We start from the raw sequence: 18,631 nt of genomic DNA on the forward strand, positions 1-18,631 counted from the left end.
GATGTCCGATTCTGGCTTATATGTTTACCTGGAATCACCTGTGCACAACACAAGACATTAAAACACACACACACACACACACACACACACACACACACACATAGACACACATGCACACACCCTGACATGTATATGTATATATGTATATATATGAATATGTATAATCTTTAAGAATATTATAGGAGAATATTTTAAAGCATAAGGATACTGCTTTTCAGGAAGATCAAAAATGGGGGTGCCAAACAGTGCTGGATGGAGAGTAGGGACCCTTCTTGAACCTACAGACCACAAGACCTGAAGAGCTCTAGGTCAAATGGGTCCAAAATATCTGGACCACAGGTGTGTCCGACCTCATTTCCTCCAAGAGGCCCAGGGAGGACAGGTTTCCAGTCCCCAGAATCTGAACCTGTACCTACTCTGGTGATCTGTAGTCATGCTCTATAGCATGGACTTGGTATCTGAGACTGAAGGGTGGGTGGTAAAATGCTGACCTCCAGATATTCTTGCGCAGTGAAATCTCAGGAAAACAGGTGCATCTGATCTCAGACCTAGCCATAAGTCCACAGAAAGCCCCAGGTGCTGGAGATCACACAGGCACAATATCCAAAGCCCAAAGTACCTGAGAGTGCCTACCTCATCTTTACCCTTTCTCTCCCTCTCTGACTGATGTGTGGAACACACAATAGTATCAGAACCAGTGGGCGCAGGGGGACCTGATAGTGTGGATATGGGATAGATCTGATCTCAGATATCTCTGCCCATCTACAGAGGGACAATGTGCCCAAAAGGGGGCCCATGTGGCTGTGGACACGCACTCCAGCTACAGCTTCATAGCCACACACTCAGCTTGAATCTTCTATGGAGTCCTGGTCTGAATGGAGCAGGCAAAAGCCAAGCCAGCCAATCAGACTGTTTCTTCTCAATTGGGCAGAACTGGTATGGCCTGAACAGATCCTGCAAATGCCTAGCTAGCCAACACAGTTCAGCGTGGCCTCCCATTCTCTAGTAAGGTCTGAACCTAGCCTCCTGTGCCAACCCAGGGACACATTCCCGCAAGCTATGGTGGAGCCTGACCTGCTGCCACAACATAGCAGGAGTGCCTGTGCACACCCAGATGGGAATGAAGCAGCATGAATGTATCTGGTGGAAGCCCAGCTAACTACCACAAGCCAGAGGGCAATATATGCTCTCTCAAGCAGGAATCAACCTAGGCCCCATGGCCTGCATGGATCATGCAAAATCCTAGCCAACCATTACAAACGAGTACGGGTTCCAGAACTCTAAAGTACATTGACCCTTGGCTCCCAAAGACCCGGTGGCTGAGGGTAGAAATTTCAAAGCTCAGTCAAAGACAGGACAATCAGCATTATCTAAACTACTTCAAACAGATACTTGGGGTATAGAGCAACAGCACCAGTCTCTTCTGAATCAGTGGGTAATTCTGGGGTGGAGTAACATCCCCTGGAGGTGCAATCAGCTCACCTGCCTGATCCAGAGAAGGAGAAGAGAAACAAAGTCTTAATGTGAGAGACATCAAGATGACTAAAGTCCAGTGTAAAAATAGAAATAACAAACCCCAAAACAATATGGCATCTCCAGATAATAGCTATCTCATAAATATCAACCCTGACATCTCAAATACAATTGAAACACAAGGAAATGACCACAAATCCTTAATAATGAAGATGATAATAGAGAAAATGAATAAAATACATAAACAAATGCAGGAAGATGCAGCAAAAAAAATTGAAGACCTTAAAGAGGTCCATAGAGAGGCACTGGAAGAAGTTCAGGAAAATGCAAACAATCAGATGAAGGAAACCAATAAAACAGTTCAAGATCTGAAGATGATAATGGAAACAATTATAAAAGCACAGACAGAAGAAAGGCAGGAACAAGAGAACTTAGATAAGAAAACAAGCAGTGTAGAGGCAAGCTTCTCTAAGAGAATTCAAGAGATGGAGTAATGAATCTTGGACTAGAAGATTCAATCATAGAACTTGAAACAGGTATCAAAGAAAATCCATATCCTTCATAAGGCCTCTAAATCAACTGAGAAAATCTCATAGGCACTCAAAAAGGCTTAAGCTGAAATCACAGGTCCTACATAGTCTGAATCAGATCATTTGCATATATAGCATAGCTTTCAGGTTAATATGGGTTAAAATACCTGTGTGTGTGTGTGTGTGTGTGTGTGTGTGTGTGTGTGTGTGTGTGTACATCTGATTCTTGTACCTTTTCTAGGGTGTTTATCCTTCTGTTATTTTGCCTTGTCTGTCTTTGATGTGAAATATTCTTTTTTGTGTTTTTATATTAATTTTGTTAAAAATAACTCTGTGAGAAAATATAAATAAAATCTTTAGATAGCTTTAAATAGACAGTAACATATATTCTGTATTAAAAAGAATTTATTCATCTTATGCTTATGAGTGAATAGAGATTAGAATAGGTAAGCAAATCCTCTAGAACTGAATTTATAAATGGTTATAAGCTCTATAGGGATACTTGGAATAGAACCCTAGATCTCTGTAAGGACAGTCTCTGCTCTTACCGACTGGGTCATCGCTCCATACCTACTAGTGCATATTTCCTCATAAAAAGAATTACATTTTTAACTTTTATCTAATTTGGCAAAACTTCAAATTATGTGAGTTTAGATATAAAAATATGAAACAATAGTCAGGAGGAGTGTCCCTCATCATGATGAGAATGGATAGATAAATAATGAGCAAATGAGTTAATGAAAATAGAGGAATTGTGAAAGTTCCCTTAAATGTTTGTAGTGTCAGTTGAAACTGAAGGCTCAAGTGCAGTAAGCAGGATACATCTACTTCATTTGGCAAATGTAGGAACAATTTTTGCTATATCAAACCTCTTATGAATCTTGTATTAATGCAAGTAAGCATAGCACAAAGACACTTGTCTGCCATGTTTATTTCAGAATGTACAAGATATGATATCAAATTTAATGCCTTTTAACGGATGGGTAAATAAATAAGACATGTCATCCAAATTTGTGTGATTTTCCTTCATATATATGTAGTAATTTTTGCTATTTGCAATGCATTCTTAGAGTTTTGAAAGGCTAATTAAATATCTTATATCTTAAATATGCACAATGCTATTTTTAATTAAATAATGTAAATGCTTATATATATGCATAAAATTTGCTTCTATTTAATTCATAATTGAAGGAAATCAAAAATCAAAGACAAAACTAAACAAATACAATTACTGGGTCCATATTTTCTACACTTATTTGAATTCAGATGAAAAGCACATGGTGGTCTCTCTATAAATAATGGGGTTGTGCTCAAACTGGAAAAATAATATCACTCTCAGCAATTGTAGTGATCATGTTAAGCTACACAGCAAAACTTGGGAAATTCAGAGATTTCATAGTCTATAGTTTCAATAGTCTATGTGTATAAGTATCTGCTGGTGTGCATGTGTGACATATGCATTTTTACACAAATAAAGTAGGACAAGTATTATTTCAGAACTGCCAAGGCCTAGAGGAATTAAGGATGGAGTACTGAGTGACACCAATGGAAAGAAAATACCATCATCACACTGGCAATGCAGATTCTAGTGTATAACCAAGAATATTATTCAATTAAACAGGAAAATGGTATAGGAAGAGTTTACAATGAAATCCATGATTGTTTTCCAATTCTTATTCACTTTGAAGATACTCATCATCAGAATTCCTTACAGACATTACTTGAATATAAAAGATCAAACTGAATGTTGAAAATCAAAGATGAAATTCAAGAAATGGGTCATCAAAGTTATTGATCTGTGAGAACTGAGGATCTAGAATGGAGATCATGTGTTAGAACTCAAATATTTAACTTAGTTTCTCATTAGTAATGTAGGTGTTAATGGAGTGATACATCTTATTTAATAGTTGAAATGATACAAAAACATCAGGAATTCTCTCTAGATCTTGTTTAACATTTAAGAGTCAATATTTAACATGCAAAATATCTGCCATTTTGTGAGTCAGTGGATGATTTTTGTATACAGCAAGACTCAACAGTGTGTCACTCCTGAATCAATAACTTATGTTTCACTGTGAATCATCTAAAAAAAATCTAGTGACATAGTTTTTAGTGGTATTCACACAAACATATTTTTAATATAGCTCTGAGACTAAATTTTAATAAAAGGGCCTCTGCGTAAGGATCTTACTGCAGCAAACATGAATGATGTCATGGAACCATGACAGAACTATTGTGATTTATATTTATCAATCATGTTTATCACATGGACTGTGGACCTCAGATGACAAGCCCCAGGGAAGATTCCTCCCAGAATGAGGAAGAGCCTTGGGGAGAAAATGAAACATGAATGTGCACATAGACTTTCCATTGTCCAGAAATATAAAAGAAAGTAGGTACACATGTGTGCCCATCTGATAGGCTGATATGCGTGACACTTCACAATGCATAATACAGAGGTTTACAGTAGGACAAAGATGTTCACTTTATCTTTGTTATACTTGCTTCTGAACATTGCTGTTCTTGTGGCCAGTTCAATTTCTTCCAGGTGCTTCTGGAGACTGAGGCAGAATGAAAAAGAGGATGGAAACTTTATGACAGCTTGTTTCATCTCTCTAGACGCAGTGCAAGGGCAAGTGGAAAAGGACTATTTTAGCAACATTCTGAATATGCTGTAAGTGCTTATGTATTTTTTTCATGTAGATTTCCTCACAAGTATTTCAGGAGAGGTTTGAAGGTGAGACACAGAACAATGCTTTGAGTGCTCTGTCTTGTTCTTCCAATGTGTTCACCATTAAACAACTCTGAATTCTGTTATAAACTCAACGCTATTTTATGACTTTAACTTGGTCCACATAGTATTTTGTGTTTCTTCCAGTTAGCCTTCTGATTTCAAGGCTAGACATTGAGTGAACACAGGAATCTTTTCCGTGATCTCCAGGATTAGCCCTCCTGTTGACAGTTTCCAAAGCACAATATTCAGTGCTTTATTATAAAAAAATTATCCAATACTATTTCAACAAATTTTAATCTGAGAAGGTACAGATAACATTTCTGTCAGTGTGTAGCTAGCAGTACCTGTGCTGGGGCCTCTAATGTTCTGACTACACCTAGGTACAAAGAGCTTTCACACAGATGTTCAGTAATTCTCTGGATGTGGTAACACTATGATTTCTGAACCTGCATCAAGAATGTAAGTAGGATTTCTGTCTAATGTGAACTTAAACTACCCCTTATATCTCCATCATAACTTGTATACATATGCAACCACTGACTTTTATGTATTATAAGTCCCAGTTCTTTACTCTTTCTTTAACATAAAGAAGGAATTCCTAGACTGTATATTTTATGCTTGAAAAGTGAGGCTATCACTACTAGTTGTGACAATTTACTTTCCTTGTCACTAGACTGAATTGCATTTGTAGCATGTCTAGTTGACAATGGCTGAAAATTGGATTAGAGGAGTTTTCCACAGCTCATCTTATTTATTTAAAATTATATGTCTTTTTTATGTCTAAGTTGCTTATTTTCTGACACTTTTTTCACACTTGCCACTTATTTTTCTCTTTCATTAGTTTACTAAGTACAATTGCATATTTTGCCATGTGGTTACTGTACACATTTTCGATTTAAGGATTCCTGCTAGTTCTTTTCAAGCACAGCACTTTATACTACTAGTCTTCTCTGACAGCTTAAGGAACTGGTGTTTCTTATGTTTAGCATGCATGATTTAGTATTTGAGTCACACAAATTCTAGCCTCAAAATCATATTGTGTGCCACTGAAAAATTCAATATCTATTTTCTGTGTGGTAATAAAGGTTATTCTACAATGGGCTACTTTGTAGACAATGATACCACAAAGGAACAGTTTCTAAGTGGAAAACTAATTATATTTAAATCTGAATGAATCATTAAGAATGAGGGGTTGTGTCTGATATTTGTTCGTCAGATGATATGAAATTACTAGGAAAAGTCAGGAGAGATTATTCTTCCCATAAAGAGAAACAAAAAAGATCTAGTATTCCAAACTAATTTTTGCCCCACTTTATTAAAATGATATCAGAAAGATTTATCATGTGCTTTATTCTTTATATTCTATTTTACGAATATGTAATGTTGGCACAAAGAAATCTTTCTGTAAGTTTCTGATATATCTAATTCTCAATCGGATGCTAGTGTTCTGATAGTGTAACTGGAAGTATGGTCAAAATATGCTTTTGATAAGAGAAAATGCACTATTTGTCAATTGTGAATCACATATGTTTTTTTTTTTAGAAATAAAGTAAGTGAATGATCCTGGGATATTTGTGCATACACTTAATCTGTGCATGCATGTCTGGAGAAGATTTATTCCTGTGGATTTAAAGATGCAGGCTAGAGCAAAACCTCATTCAAAATTGTGGGACCAGTTACATTACTATGGCATAAATGAGCATTGCTAATGTTTATTCACAGGGATTCATACACGCATATATCCTTTTAATTAATATATTTATTCATTTATTTTACCTCCAATCATAGCCTCCTACCTCCTCTACTCTTGGTCCCATTCTCTCTCCCTCCACTTTATATCAATCTCTGTTCTTCAGAGAAGGAAGCTGCACTACCAACCCATCCCAGCTAATCGATCACATCATGACTGAATGTGTCCTCTTCCCTTGTGGTCTGACAATGAAGCTCCATCAGGGGAAAGAGTTAGGAAACAGGGTACAGAGTTCAGGTCAGATGCAGCCCAGATTACCCATACTATGGGACGTACCTGAAGACTGAGCTGGCAATTTGCTACATCTGTTTATGGGTACTAGGTCTAATCTATGCATTGTTCTTGGTTGGTGAGTCAGTCTCCACAAGACACTTTGTTTCCCTCATGAGTTGACACTGTTGTTTTTCTTGTGGAGCTCATATCACTCCTTGGTCCTTTTATCCTTACCCTCCCTTGCTTTTTCTCAAGACTCCCAACACATTGGCCAACATTTAGTGTGATTCTTAGCATTTGTTTTGATTCACTGATGGCTGTGTCTCAGTTTTGACTCGGCACTGGATGGACATTCCTTCAATTTCTGCTCCATATTTATCAGTACATGTCTTTTAGGGAGGGTAAAGTTCTCATCAAAGTTTTTGTGTGTAGATTACTGTCCTCCTCCCTCAACTTGGAGTTCCTTCTAGTTTGAGGATATCCTCTAAGTCCCATGACCCTCAACTAGAAATCTCAGCTAGAGTCACCCTCCATGGTATCCTAGAATGTACCCTGTCTTAGTTCTCTATCTTGAGAGAGAGATGTCTACATCCACATTCTCTGTTCCCTTGAGGACCTCTTTCCTCCTGCAACAGCTGCCCCAAGGCCTGATATCCACCTTCATTTCTCTATGTGCTCCCTCTCCTACCTTGAACCCTATCTTCAACTTTTTTGGCTGTCTATTCCATTTCTGCTTCTGAGTGAGAATTAAGCATTCTCTCTTGGCGCCTGCTTCTTACTTATTTTCTTTGGGTCTGTGAGTTCTAATAAGTTTATCCTGTACTATATGGCTAAATTAGTACATACCATGTGTGTCTTTCTTGGTCAGATTACCACTCAGGATGATCTTTTCTAGTTACAACTACTAAACAGTAAATTTTGTGATTTTCTTGGTTTTTGTATCTAAGTAGTATATCATTGTATAAATGTAGCACAGTTTTATTCTCCATTCCTTGTTTGATGGACAGACATATCCATCATATATATATATAGTTTTTTTGGATTCTGGCTGTTATGAATATAGCTGATATGACCATAGTTGAGCAAGTGTCCATGGGTTATCCCCAGGTATTGTACTGTTGGATATGGAGTTTTCTGAGAAGGGGATTGATTAATTTCAAAGTCAAACATAAATCTTTTTAAAAATGTATCTCTGATGTGTGAAGTTATTAAAAAATGTTCTACTTTTAAAAATAATTTACAGGATTAAGAAAAATATAAAGATGGATGTGCAGGAATATGTTTAATATATGGCCACCAATTGTTATCAATTTTAGTACAGGAGCCAAATGTGGCCGGAGAAACACTCTGTCCATTCATTCATCAGTCACTCATTCACTACCCCAGCCAATTCAGTTAATTTCATGAGGAAATATGAGAAACTCAGGGGGTCACACATCATGTATATTTTTGACATTTCTGAATAATTAAAAAATGAATACATGATCAGATTTGAAGCTTGAACAAAGTGTTCCCTTATCTTTACCTTCTGAACAAGCACTCAACAACCACACATGGATAATGCCTTCTCTGGAAAATGTTTATATTGGTGAGATGAACTAAAATAAACATGTATAGTTTTTCCAATATTCCAGATTCTTACATTTCTTCAAACTTAGAGGTGCAGACAATTTAATCATGCACTGCATAGCCATTGTATTGATTTCAAATGATCCTGTGTAGACCTTTATCTATAATAAATATTTTACCCTTTTATAGAACAGAGGATGAAAACCAAAAGTTTGGTATGGCCTTGGCTTTCTCAATGGATGAAATCAACAGAAACCCTGATCTTCTACCAAATACGTCTTTAATATTTAATTTACCACATTGTATAAGAAGGTCAAAAATATATGATGTCCTTCATTTTTTTGAAGAAACTCATAATAGTTTTCCTAATTATGACTGTGGCCATGAGGTAGAAGGTATAATAGTGCTTACAGGACCTAACTGGGAAACATCTGCGATATTTCACACATTTTTTTCCAGCTTCAAATATGATAAGGTGAGATGTTTGTGTGGTGAAAATTAATGAAATAGTGTCTCAGTGGGTGGCATTAACAAGATGTTAAGAAGGGTGGAAGTACGAGACTGGTCTTACTGGTCTTTTTTCAATGTATGCAGTTAAATAGTTTTATTCAGAGACTTGATGAGGATCCTATATTCATTTGTATGAAATAGAGATAAGGAGAGAAGTAACAGGTAAGGGGGATTTATAGAACTATTACAGATAGGAATATGTTTACAAGTTCTTAGGAAGGCATCCTGCCTCATGCTGCTCCCTGTGGCCTAGGTACTTCAGCTTACTTATGGCACTTTTCATCCTCTCCTGAATGACCATGTACAATTCCCCTGCCTGCATCAGATGGCCCATGAGGATACATCACTCGCCTTGGCCATGGTCTCCTTCTTACTTTACTACAGCTGGAACTGGGTCGGTCTAGCCATTTCAGACAATGATCAGGGCATCCAATTTCTCTCATATTTGAGAAGAGAGATGGAAAAAAATACAATCTGCTTTGCCTTCATGAGTGTAATCCCTGTCAATATGCAGTTATACATGTCAAGAGCTGAAGTGTATTACAAGCAAATCGTGACATCGTCCACAAATGTTGTTATCATTTATGGCAACTCAGACAGTACTCTAGCTTTGAGTTTTAGAAGTTGGGAATCTGAAGGGATACAGAGAATATGGATCACCACGTCTCAGTGGGATGTTACTACAGGAAAGGGAGACTCCACACTTGACCCCTTCCATGGGATTCTTGCTTTTGCACATTATCATGGTAAGATTTCTGGTTTTAAAAAATTTGTGCAGACAGTGAACCCTCTCAAATACTCAGATAAATATCTGGCAAGCCAGGAGTGGATGGATTTTCACTGTGAAGCCTCAGCATCTAACTGTAAGACAATGAAGAACTGCTCATCCAATGCCTCATCGGAATGGCTAATGGCACAGACTTTTGACATGGCCTTTAGTGATAGCAATTATGAAATATACAATGCTGTGTATTTTGTGGCCCATGTCATTCCTGATATGTTTCCTCACCTGGTAAACAATCATCTAATTAACAAGGGGAAAGAACCAGATTATCAGTGCTTGAAGGTAGTGTTTCTTCTTGGATAATTATTGTATAAATAATACAGTTTTAGGAATCTCTCAGATGTCCCAATTGAGTGGAAATGGATTAGGAAATATTCCCCCAAAAAATATGATTCTAAACTGTTAGATCTTGACAAAGTAAATCTAGAGATTTGTATATATCTCCAACATAAAGGCACTGAATGGAAGACACTATTAATGAAAATCAGTGCTTTTGTAGTAGAGCACCTCTATATAATCACACCTTTTTTTTAATACTGTAGACATAATTGGAACTTCCTCATTAAGGCTATAAATGATGAAAAGATGAGTGTTTTTTTCATTAACTGTAAAATTTGAGGTAATAAGTACTAGGATGCATTTCTCAAGTTTTAACAATTGATTCTGTCTAAACTTCAGTCTCTGAGGACCTTCCTCACAGGCTGAGTGTAATTACACAGAGAATACTGCTGTGAATTAGTTCAGTACATAAATGTATGTTCATGTGCTTGAGTGTATGTTTCTCACTGTACATTTGTACACACAAACATACACACACACACACATATATATACACACACACACAGGTATATACCCACATGTATATATATGTGTGTGTTTGTGCATGCATGTCTGTGTTTCTGGCCAACTGACTCTGTGTTCTGTTTGGAAAAGTTAACATAAGTTGGACGGTATGTCAGTGCCTGTTTGTTTTTGTCTTTGTGTATTTTCTGAGGGTATACTTCAGTACATGTGTCTGCATGTTCCTCACTCTATGTTTTGTGTTTCTGTGTACTCGATTGCACATATGTATATCTGTGTTGCTGTGTGTGTGTGTCCATCTTTGAATGTTGTGAGTATGAATCTGTGTATGAGTAAATATATTTGTGTAGGTGTTTGTATTCCATTGTGTCTATTTGTGTTTATATGTCTGTGCATGCATGTGTGTGCCTATTATATGTGTTTTGTGCATTTCTGTACTTGTGTGTGTGTTTGTGTCCATATGTTCATATCTCTGTTGGGTCATTATTTTGATGTGTGTGTAAGTAAATGTGTGTTGCTATATTATGTGTGTATCTATGTATGGATATAGGTCTTTTTATGCACATATTTGTGTGGTACAGCTTTGAAGCATACATGTATGTCTGAGCTTTTGTTTTTTAGGTTCCTTTAAGATAATTAAATTCAGCAAATGTTATGAGAAGTAAATATATCATTTCATTCTCATTGAGATTTCCATCCAGATACCTTTAACAAATTGTCTTTCAGATGAAATCAGAAAATGTTTTCTCACATCAAGGATGGGTATATTGAGTGTAGAATTCTTTCTGTCTTTCAGATGCACTCCTTGCTGAGAAAGAGCCACTTCACTAATCCTGTAGGTGACAAAGTGAATATGAACCAGAAAGAGTGTGACATCTATCACATTAGGAATTCCCCCAATGGTGTTGGACTTAAGGTGAAGATAGGAAAGTTTAGCCCCTATTTTCCACATGGACAACAGCTCCATTTTTCTGAAGACATGCTAGAGTGGGCCTCAGGAAGTAGACAGGTAAGTTTGACATAACTGTACTAATTTGCATTTATGCTTTCTTGTAACTTAGTGAAATGAAATAAACTGTGACATAAGGAACCTATTTTTAGCCTCCTATATCATGGGGTTTTTTTTTTTGCTATTTTGATATGACATTATTATTAATTCCTTAATGAATTTAATCGTGCAATGTGTACAGTTTTTTATTTTATTAGAACCTGTTTTGTTTTTAATATTCATAAAACGATGTTTTAGGATTCATAGATATTATCTCTATAAAATAAGCAATAATCTTGAGGTACCATTCTTATTACTCTATGGTGATTTCCTCACATATAGAGAACCTTTGAAAAAGATGTTGAAGAGCCTTAACAAATTGAACAAAATTTTAAGAGCAATATGCACTGTCTCCACTCTTCTTCAAAATTGTCATTAGAATCTTACCAAGTACCAAAATAAATGTGAAACTATGTCCTGGCCCATGGAACTAATCGAACCGGGGTTCACTTGAAAGAGGGAGTATGGATTGAAAATGAGGAGAGAGATGTAAGAAAATTGAGAGAAGTCTGAAAATTTCTGATCAAGACTCTCTTTAATGCCGAGGAGTAAGACTTTATATAGCAAGGTCAACAGGATCCCACGTTCCCTAGCCCCCAGGCAGGAACACAATCTCCTGAATAGCTCCCTGTAAGAACTTGCTTAATCCTCTGGGTAGTTTTCTGTAAGGACTTCCTTATTTCTTGCAAAGTTAGACAATCCAAAGATAGCCTAGAACACAAGACCTCCTTGAGCAAGGGTCAGCAACTCAAAGGTCACAGCCTGCAGCCTAAGCACAGAATTTCTAACATGGCTGAATTAAGCATGGCTCAATTGTGGTCCTCACAAAAATATATGCAAAAAGAGAGAAGGAAATGTTCCCTGTTCTACATAGTGAGTTGAGGTATCCCAGTGCTACATAGTGAGACCCTTTTCTCTTCCACAGGAAGAGTTGTAGCTAACTGTGTCTGGGGATAATATGAGATTAGACTGTGCATGAGCGACAGAGTGGTTTTCACATAGACCTTAATACTGAATTAAGGATTCAAAGTGAGCCTGTAGGAATCAGCAAATTTCTGATGCAGCATATACAGTCCCATCATCAGGTTCAGTCTAATGCAAATACGTTTTTCTTTTAACTTAAGAAATTATTCACTAACTTTACACAAACTAAGCTGCACTCAGGTTCTCCCAGTACCCACAGGCTCTGTCAACTCCTATCATTTCAGGAGACAATCCAAATTCTAGCTTCCTACACATCAACTCAGCACTTTGTCACTAGCAATACACTAGCGTCTTTATTTTCACACATTCTCACTATCTTTACACTCAGTTTGTCATATTTGCAGTCTTAATTTATTGGAGCATATGTTTGTTATCTGAGATTCGAGTAGATAGTTCACCCGTTTCAGATTTGCTTTACTCATAACTTGTTAAACCATTGCTGTGATTAAGCATTGACCATGTCAAAATGAGGAAAAATGATTGATTTAGTTCATTGATTACAGTCAAGGGAAGATAAGGAAGGAATTTGAAGACTGAAACTAGAGCATAGACCCTGAAGGAGCATTGCTTACTGGCTTGCTCTATTTGATTTCTCATGCACACTTGCCTAGGGACAGTATTTTCAATAGTAAACTAGGCATGCCTCCAATGCATACCAATTAATAAAATGCCTCTGAGATATGAAAAGAGGCTAGTCTGTTAGAGAGAATTCCTCAATTAAGATTCCCTAATCCTGTCTTTTCACTGTTCTTTGTGTCAGCTCAATGAAAATTAACTAGAAAACCAGGTTACAATTTCTGTCCTGTTTGCACAAAGTAAACTAAAAGTTCTCTTTTCTTGAATTGCTAAGATTTGGTAATAATCTCAATTTTTCATCCACTTGCTTAAATAGATTCATATATTTGGCATTATACAAAGTGCTAAGTGAAATGTGGTCCCTAAGTTTCTATGTGTAAAATAATCTTATTGATATATTAACATGCTAATACAGTCTAGTTATGGCAGAAGTAGATAAAACTCCTGATATTAGCATGTATATTACTTTCTCAGATGCTACCCTCTGTATGCAGTGCTGATTGTGGTCCTGGATTCAGACAATTCAGGCAGGAGGGAATGTCAGCCTGCTGCTTTATTTGTATCCACTGCCCAGAAAATGAAATTTCTAATGGAACAAGTGAGTGTGTGCTGCTGTGATAAAGCCTTCACAATGGTAATCCTCGCCACAAAAAAATAAATGATGAGGGAGTCTAAAAAGCAACTGCAAAAATAAAATATACAATTTTCTCCATTAGTCTTTATAGGAGTACAGCGATAAACTGCACCTTATGCCTAAACCTACATTTTGATCCATTGAAAATTTATGTCGTATGACATTTTCTCAAAGAAACAATTTTCATAATCAAACTGCAGTGTGAGCAATTCTACACAAGATCTTTCCTTGTGATTAATCACTTAAACTACATGTAGGAAACATTTCAGTCATTAATCTTTCAAATATGCACATATTCTTTTTGAACATATGTATGTCTCCCTATATATATCTATGCACACCATGTATGTTTATAGCATCATGCAGAACAGATAGGGCAAAAGATTGCCTGGACTGGGTATTGGGGTGGGGAAACCATATCTGTATCCTTAGGAAAATTAGCATAGAGGTAAAAAAAATAGTACCTATAAAATTATCAGAAACTGATATGTAAGAGAGAGAATTCATATAATATCTAGAAGCCCATTTTCAAGTGTCTGAGGTCATTTGTTTCTAGTAAAGTAGGGGTAAGTGTTCACACATAAGCTACAAAATATAAAGGGTCTTATAAAAATATTTTATATACAGCACCCAATTGATTTCATGAAAGAATAAATTAGAGTGGTTTTGTTTTGAAAACAATTAGTCACAAATATTAAAGTTTTATTGCTACCTACAGAGCCCCTTTAATCAAATGATTATGTTTATGCTTGGCTAAATGCAAATGGCCAATGAATAGTTTCTCTCACCCTATGCCTTCATACTCTGTAATGAAATGAAAGTTTTAATAACATACTTCTGGACAGTGAGATGGCTCAACATTTAACTCTTTTGCCACTAAGAATGATGACTGTACTTCATCCCCAGGACCCCTCTTATAGCAAAATGAGTCAAACGACTCCTAGAAAATGGCTTCTGACATTTATTCATTCCAATATACTGCAAAAGTATGAAACAGACTGTAATAAAATTGTCTTAAACATAAAAATAACAATAATTAGGGGTAGTTACATCAATAACTACAAAATTTTATTATTTCTTTATTAATGTTATGTGTGAGTTGGGAGGATATATGTTCTCAAGAGGAGATTCAGATGAGAGGAAACTAAGAAAGCTATACTTATACTTTCAAGCATTTGTTAAACACCTCAAATGGGTTCTGGAAGTGAACACAGGTTTAATGAAGGAGTAGAACATTCTCTTCATTGTTAAGCCAACTTTCTAGCTTTTCAAGCAAATTAACCAATTATAGTTGTCCAGAAATCTATTGTTTTACACAAAAAAATTTTAAGTCTGGAAGCACAGCATAAGTCTCTGAATTATCAATTCAGTCGACACAATTGCTATCAAGTTTCCTGAGGATGCCATTTTGGAAAATCATATTGTGAATGAGGTATTTTGTTCTACACATAAATAAAATCTGGGCCACAACTCTTGCTTAATGGAACTTACTTCATTTTAGTCATGATGTTTATCAATATATATTTTATCCTAGCATATACTCAGAGTCTGTGTGTCCTACAGATTGGAATTAGGGAAGTAGGAATGTGCAGGATATTTCCCACAAAGATGGGATCAAGATGAAGGGCTTTGTAGTGCTCAGTTTGTAGAGGTATCGATCTTCAGTAGACACCTAGTGCTTTTCATAAACTAGAGTGAAGAATTCTTTACAAAGTCGATGACAACATATATAAGGATATATTAATTATTTTTACATTTTTCAATCATTAGTACTACATTTATATAAATTTTACTTCTCACACTCACATTCCTACTTCTTCCATATAAATCAAATTATTTTCAAATTTATGAGCTCACCTGTTTCTTTCATATGGAAACACACACACACATACACACACACACACACCCATAACCCTGATAATATCTTTTACTATTCCTTTTATATCAATAACTTCAGGTTGGTAACTTGGAACAAGAAAAACTATGATAGGTCTTGCCCAAGTAGAAGCCAGTCTCCATCTCCCTTAAAGATAGCATTAATTAAACAGTCAATGAACTTATGAGGCAATGAATGTATGGGGTTGGTGATTTTAAAACACACTCAACCATTCTGTGATTAATTTTTGATTTTATGAATTTACCAGATAAGTCGTCTCATAACAGCATTCCAAATAATGTAAGAAATCTATGCTTTGTTAAAATATGGTAAATGTTCTCATCAACAGAGTTAAATAGACAAATGATGGTTCGGTTTTTTTCTCAGAGAAGATAAGAATTAATAAATATAAGCTTTGCTGTACAGCAATGTCCTTCAATTATATTATCAGGAATAAAATGTAGGTATTGCAAATCATCTTCAAGAGACTTACTGAAACGTCTTGTCCATAAACTGTTGAAGCTGCACTAATGAATCTTTCCTTTCTCATTCAGACATGAATCTGTGTGTGAAGTGTCCAGAGGACCAGTATGCCAATACAGAGCAGAATAACTGCATTCACAAAGCTGTGATGTTTTTGAGCTATGAAGACCCCTTAGGGATGGCTCTGGCCTTAATGGCCTTGTGTTTCTCTGCCTTCACAGCTCTGGTTCTTGGGATATTTTTGAAGTACAATGACACAGCCATTGTGAAGGCCAATAACCGTGCTCTCAGCTACATCTTACTCGTGTCACTCATGTTCTGTTTCCTCTGCTCCTTGCTCTTCATTGGCCATCCAAACTCAGTCTCCTGCATCCTGCAGCAAATCACATTTGGAATGGTTTTCACTGTGGCTATTTCCAGTGTGTTGGCCAAAACCATCACAGTGGTTCTGGCTTTTAAAGTCACAGCTCCTGCAAGAAGGATGAGGTACATTCTGGTTTCAGGAACACTTAACTACATCATTCCTCTCTGTACACTCATCCAAATTATTCTCTGTTCAATCTGGCTAGGAGCTTCTCCTCCCTCTGTTAATACTGATGCACACTCTGAGCATGGCCAGATTATAATTGTCTGCCACAAGGGTTCTGTTATATCATTTTACTGTGTCCTAGGATACTTAGGCTTCCTGGCCCTGGGAAGCTTCACTGTAGCTTTCTTGGCCAGGAACCTACCTGACACATTCAATGAAGCCAAGTTCCTGACATTCAGCATGCTGGTGTTTTGCACTGTTTGGATTACTTTCCTCCCTGTATACCATAGCACCAAGGGCAAGGTCATGGTGGCTGTGGAGATTTTTTCCATCTTGTCTTCCTGTGCAGGCATGCTGGGATGCATCTTTTTTCCCAAGTGCTACATCATTTTATTAAGACCAGACAAAAATTCTCTTCAAAAGATCAGGAAGAAATCATATTCGTAAGGTCATATACCATGAATATTTTTGGTTATATTAATTTATTTATTCAACTTTTATCCTGATTGAAGATGCCATCCTTACTCTCCTTCCAGTCCTATTCTTCCTCCCATTCTCCATCCCCTCTCCGTTATGCCTCAGATTAGTGGAGACCACCCTCCCATGCACTGAGCACACCAAGCTGCATCATGTGTGAGCCTGTTCTCTTCCTCTGGGTCCTCAAAAGATAGTCCCACAAAGAGGAAATGTTTAAAACTCTGGCATCACAATAAGTGTCAGTAACAGTTCCTGTACTTCTTCCTATAGGAGCCACATTAAGCCTGATCTGTCCATCATCTACATATGGGTAGTTGGCATATGTCCAGTTCATTCATTGTCTTTGGTTGTTTCCTCAGTCTCAGCAAGCCTCTCTGTGCCCTGGTTAGCTGGCACTTTTGGTTCTTTTATGGAGCTCCTGTCACCTCAAGTCCGTTTCTCCTTCCTCCCACTGTTCCACAAGACTCCCTATTATCACTGAATGTTTGGCTGTGATTCTCAGCACTTGTTTTCAACCTGTGTTTAGCAGAGCCTCTCAGAGAACAACACAGTTAGGCTTCTGTCTACAAGTACAGCAGAGAATTATTAATAATGTCAGGGGTTGGCTCTGTCCAGGGACTGACTCTTGGTTTGTGCCGGGTAGTCCGACTGGTAAATGAAAACTAACTGACATACATAAAGTTGGTACAAAACCACCAAATATTGGGCAGCAGTGCATGATCTATCTCTTCTTAGGATGGTGTTCACTGTTTCCTCTAATTGCATAGCAGTATGACGGCTACTCGAGTTCTATGTTTTCTATATTATCTTGCCCTGATCCACTTATTTCACAATTTATAACTCTTGGGGCATAGTTGTGAGTGCAAATGTTCTTTTCTTCTTTATAATAAAAACATTCAAACTCAAATCAAACTTTATAATATGTGCGTGAATGACCTTGATGCCAGTGAAATGGTGATTTAAAATTTGAGAAAGTTTGTGGGAGTGTGAACTCATGTTTTCACATGAAGGTAAACCAATTTTTTCCTTACAAGGGGAAGGTAAGGGAATATTGACGTTATCCAAGGAAGTCGACGATTTAAACTTAGAAGAGTGATGGTTTGACAAACATAAAGAATACTAAAGAAGATGTTTTTGTGTCTTACCCTTAGGAGTTACTAGCATACCTAGCTCTTTAATAAGGCCTGATTCATTGCTCAGCCCTTAAAAAATTATGTTATCAACACTGTTTTACAATAGCTCCAAAGAATAAGATGTCCTCTTCTGGCTTACATAGTTACCTGAGCTCACCTGTGTACAAAACAAGACATGAAATTTCACACACAGCCATGCATGGTGGCACACGCCTTTATCCCAATACTCGGGAGACAAAGGCAGGTGAATCTCTGGGAGTTTGAGGCCATCCTGGTCTACAAAGTGAGTCCAGGACAGCCAAGGCTACACGGAGAAACCTGTCTCAAAAAACAAAACAAAACAAGACAAACAAAAAGAAAAAAACACACACAAACAGAAACAAACAAACATGTATACACACATTGACATATATTACTGAAAACAAGTAGTCTTTAAAAGATTGTAGGAGAATATTTTAAAGAGTCTGCATAAGCAAGCTGCTTTTCAGGAAGATCCAAATGGTGATCTCGAGCACTGCAGGATGGAG

General features: G+C 36.9%; 2 protein-coding genes across 2 annotated transcripts in view; both read left to right on the forward strand.

Moving 5' to 3' along the window:
• The window catches only part of LOC311590880 (vomeronasal type-2 receptor 116-like), a gene marked incomplete at both ends in the record, with an annotated part of 49,259 nt that extends 39,393 nt beyond the window's left edge, over positions 1-9,866 (forward strand). The window contains one exon of the mRNA XM_084770180.1: positions 9,033-9,866. Coding sequence (XP_084626306.1) covers positions 9,033-9,866 — 834 coding nt within the window. The remainder of the gene's footprint in view (positions 1-9,032) is intronic.
• Positions 9,867-11,160: 1,294 nt separating this feature from the next.
• Positions 11,161-16,941, forward strand: LOC311590881 (vomeronasal type-2 receptor 116-like; the record flags this gene model as incomplete). Its single annotated transcript, XM_084770181.1, has 3 exons — positions 11,161-11,373; positions 13,447-13,570; positions 16,037-16,941. 3 exons carry the CDS (start codon positions 11,161-11,163, stop codon positions 16,939-16,941), a joined length of 1,242 nt encoding a protein of 413 aa, XP_084626307.1.
• Between the last annotated feature and the right edge of the window lie 1,690 nt (positions 16,942-18,631).

The sequence above is a fragment of the Acomys minous genome (genome assembly GCF_964271855.1).
Source record: "Acomys minous genome assembly, chromosome: 20".
Lineage (NCBI taxonomy): Eukaryota > Metazoa > Chordata > Mammalia > Rodentia > Muridae > Acomys > Acomys minous.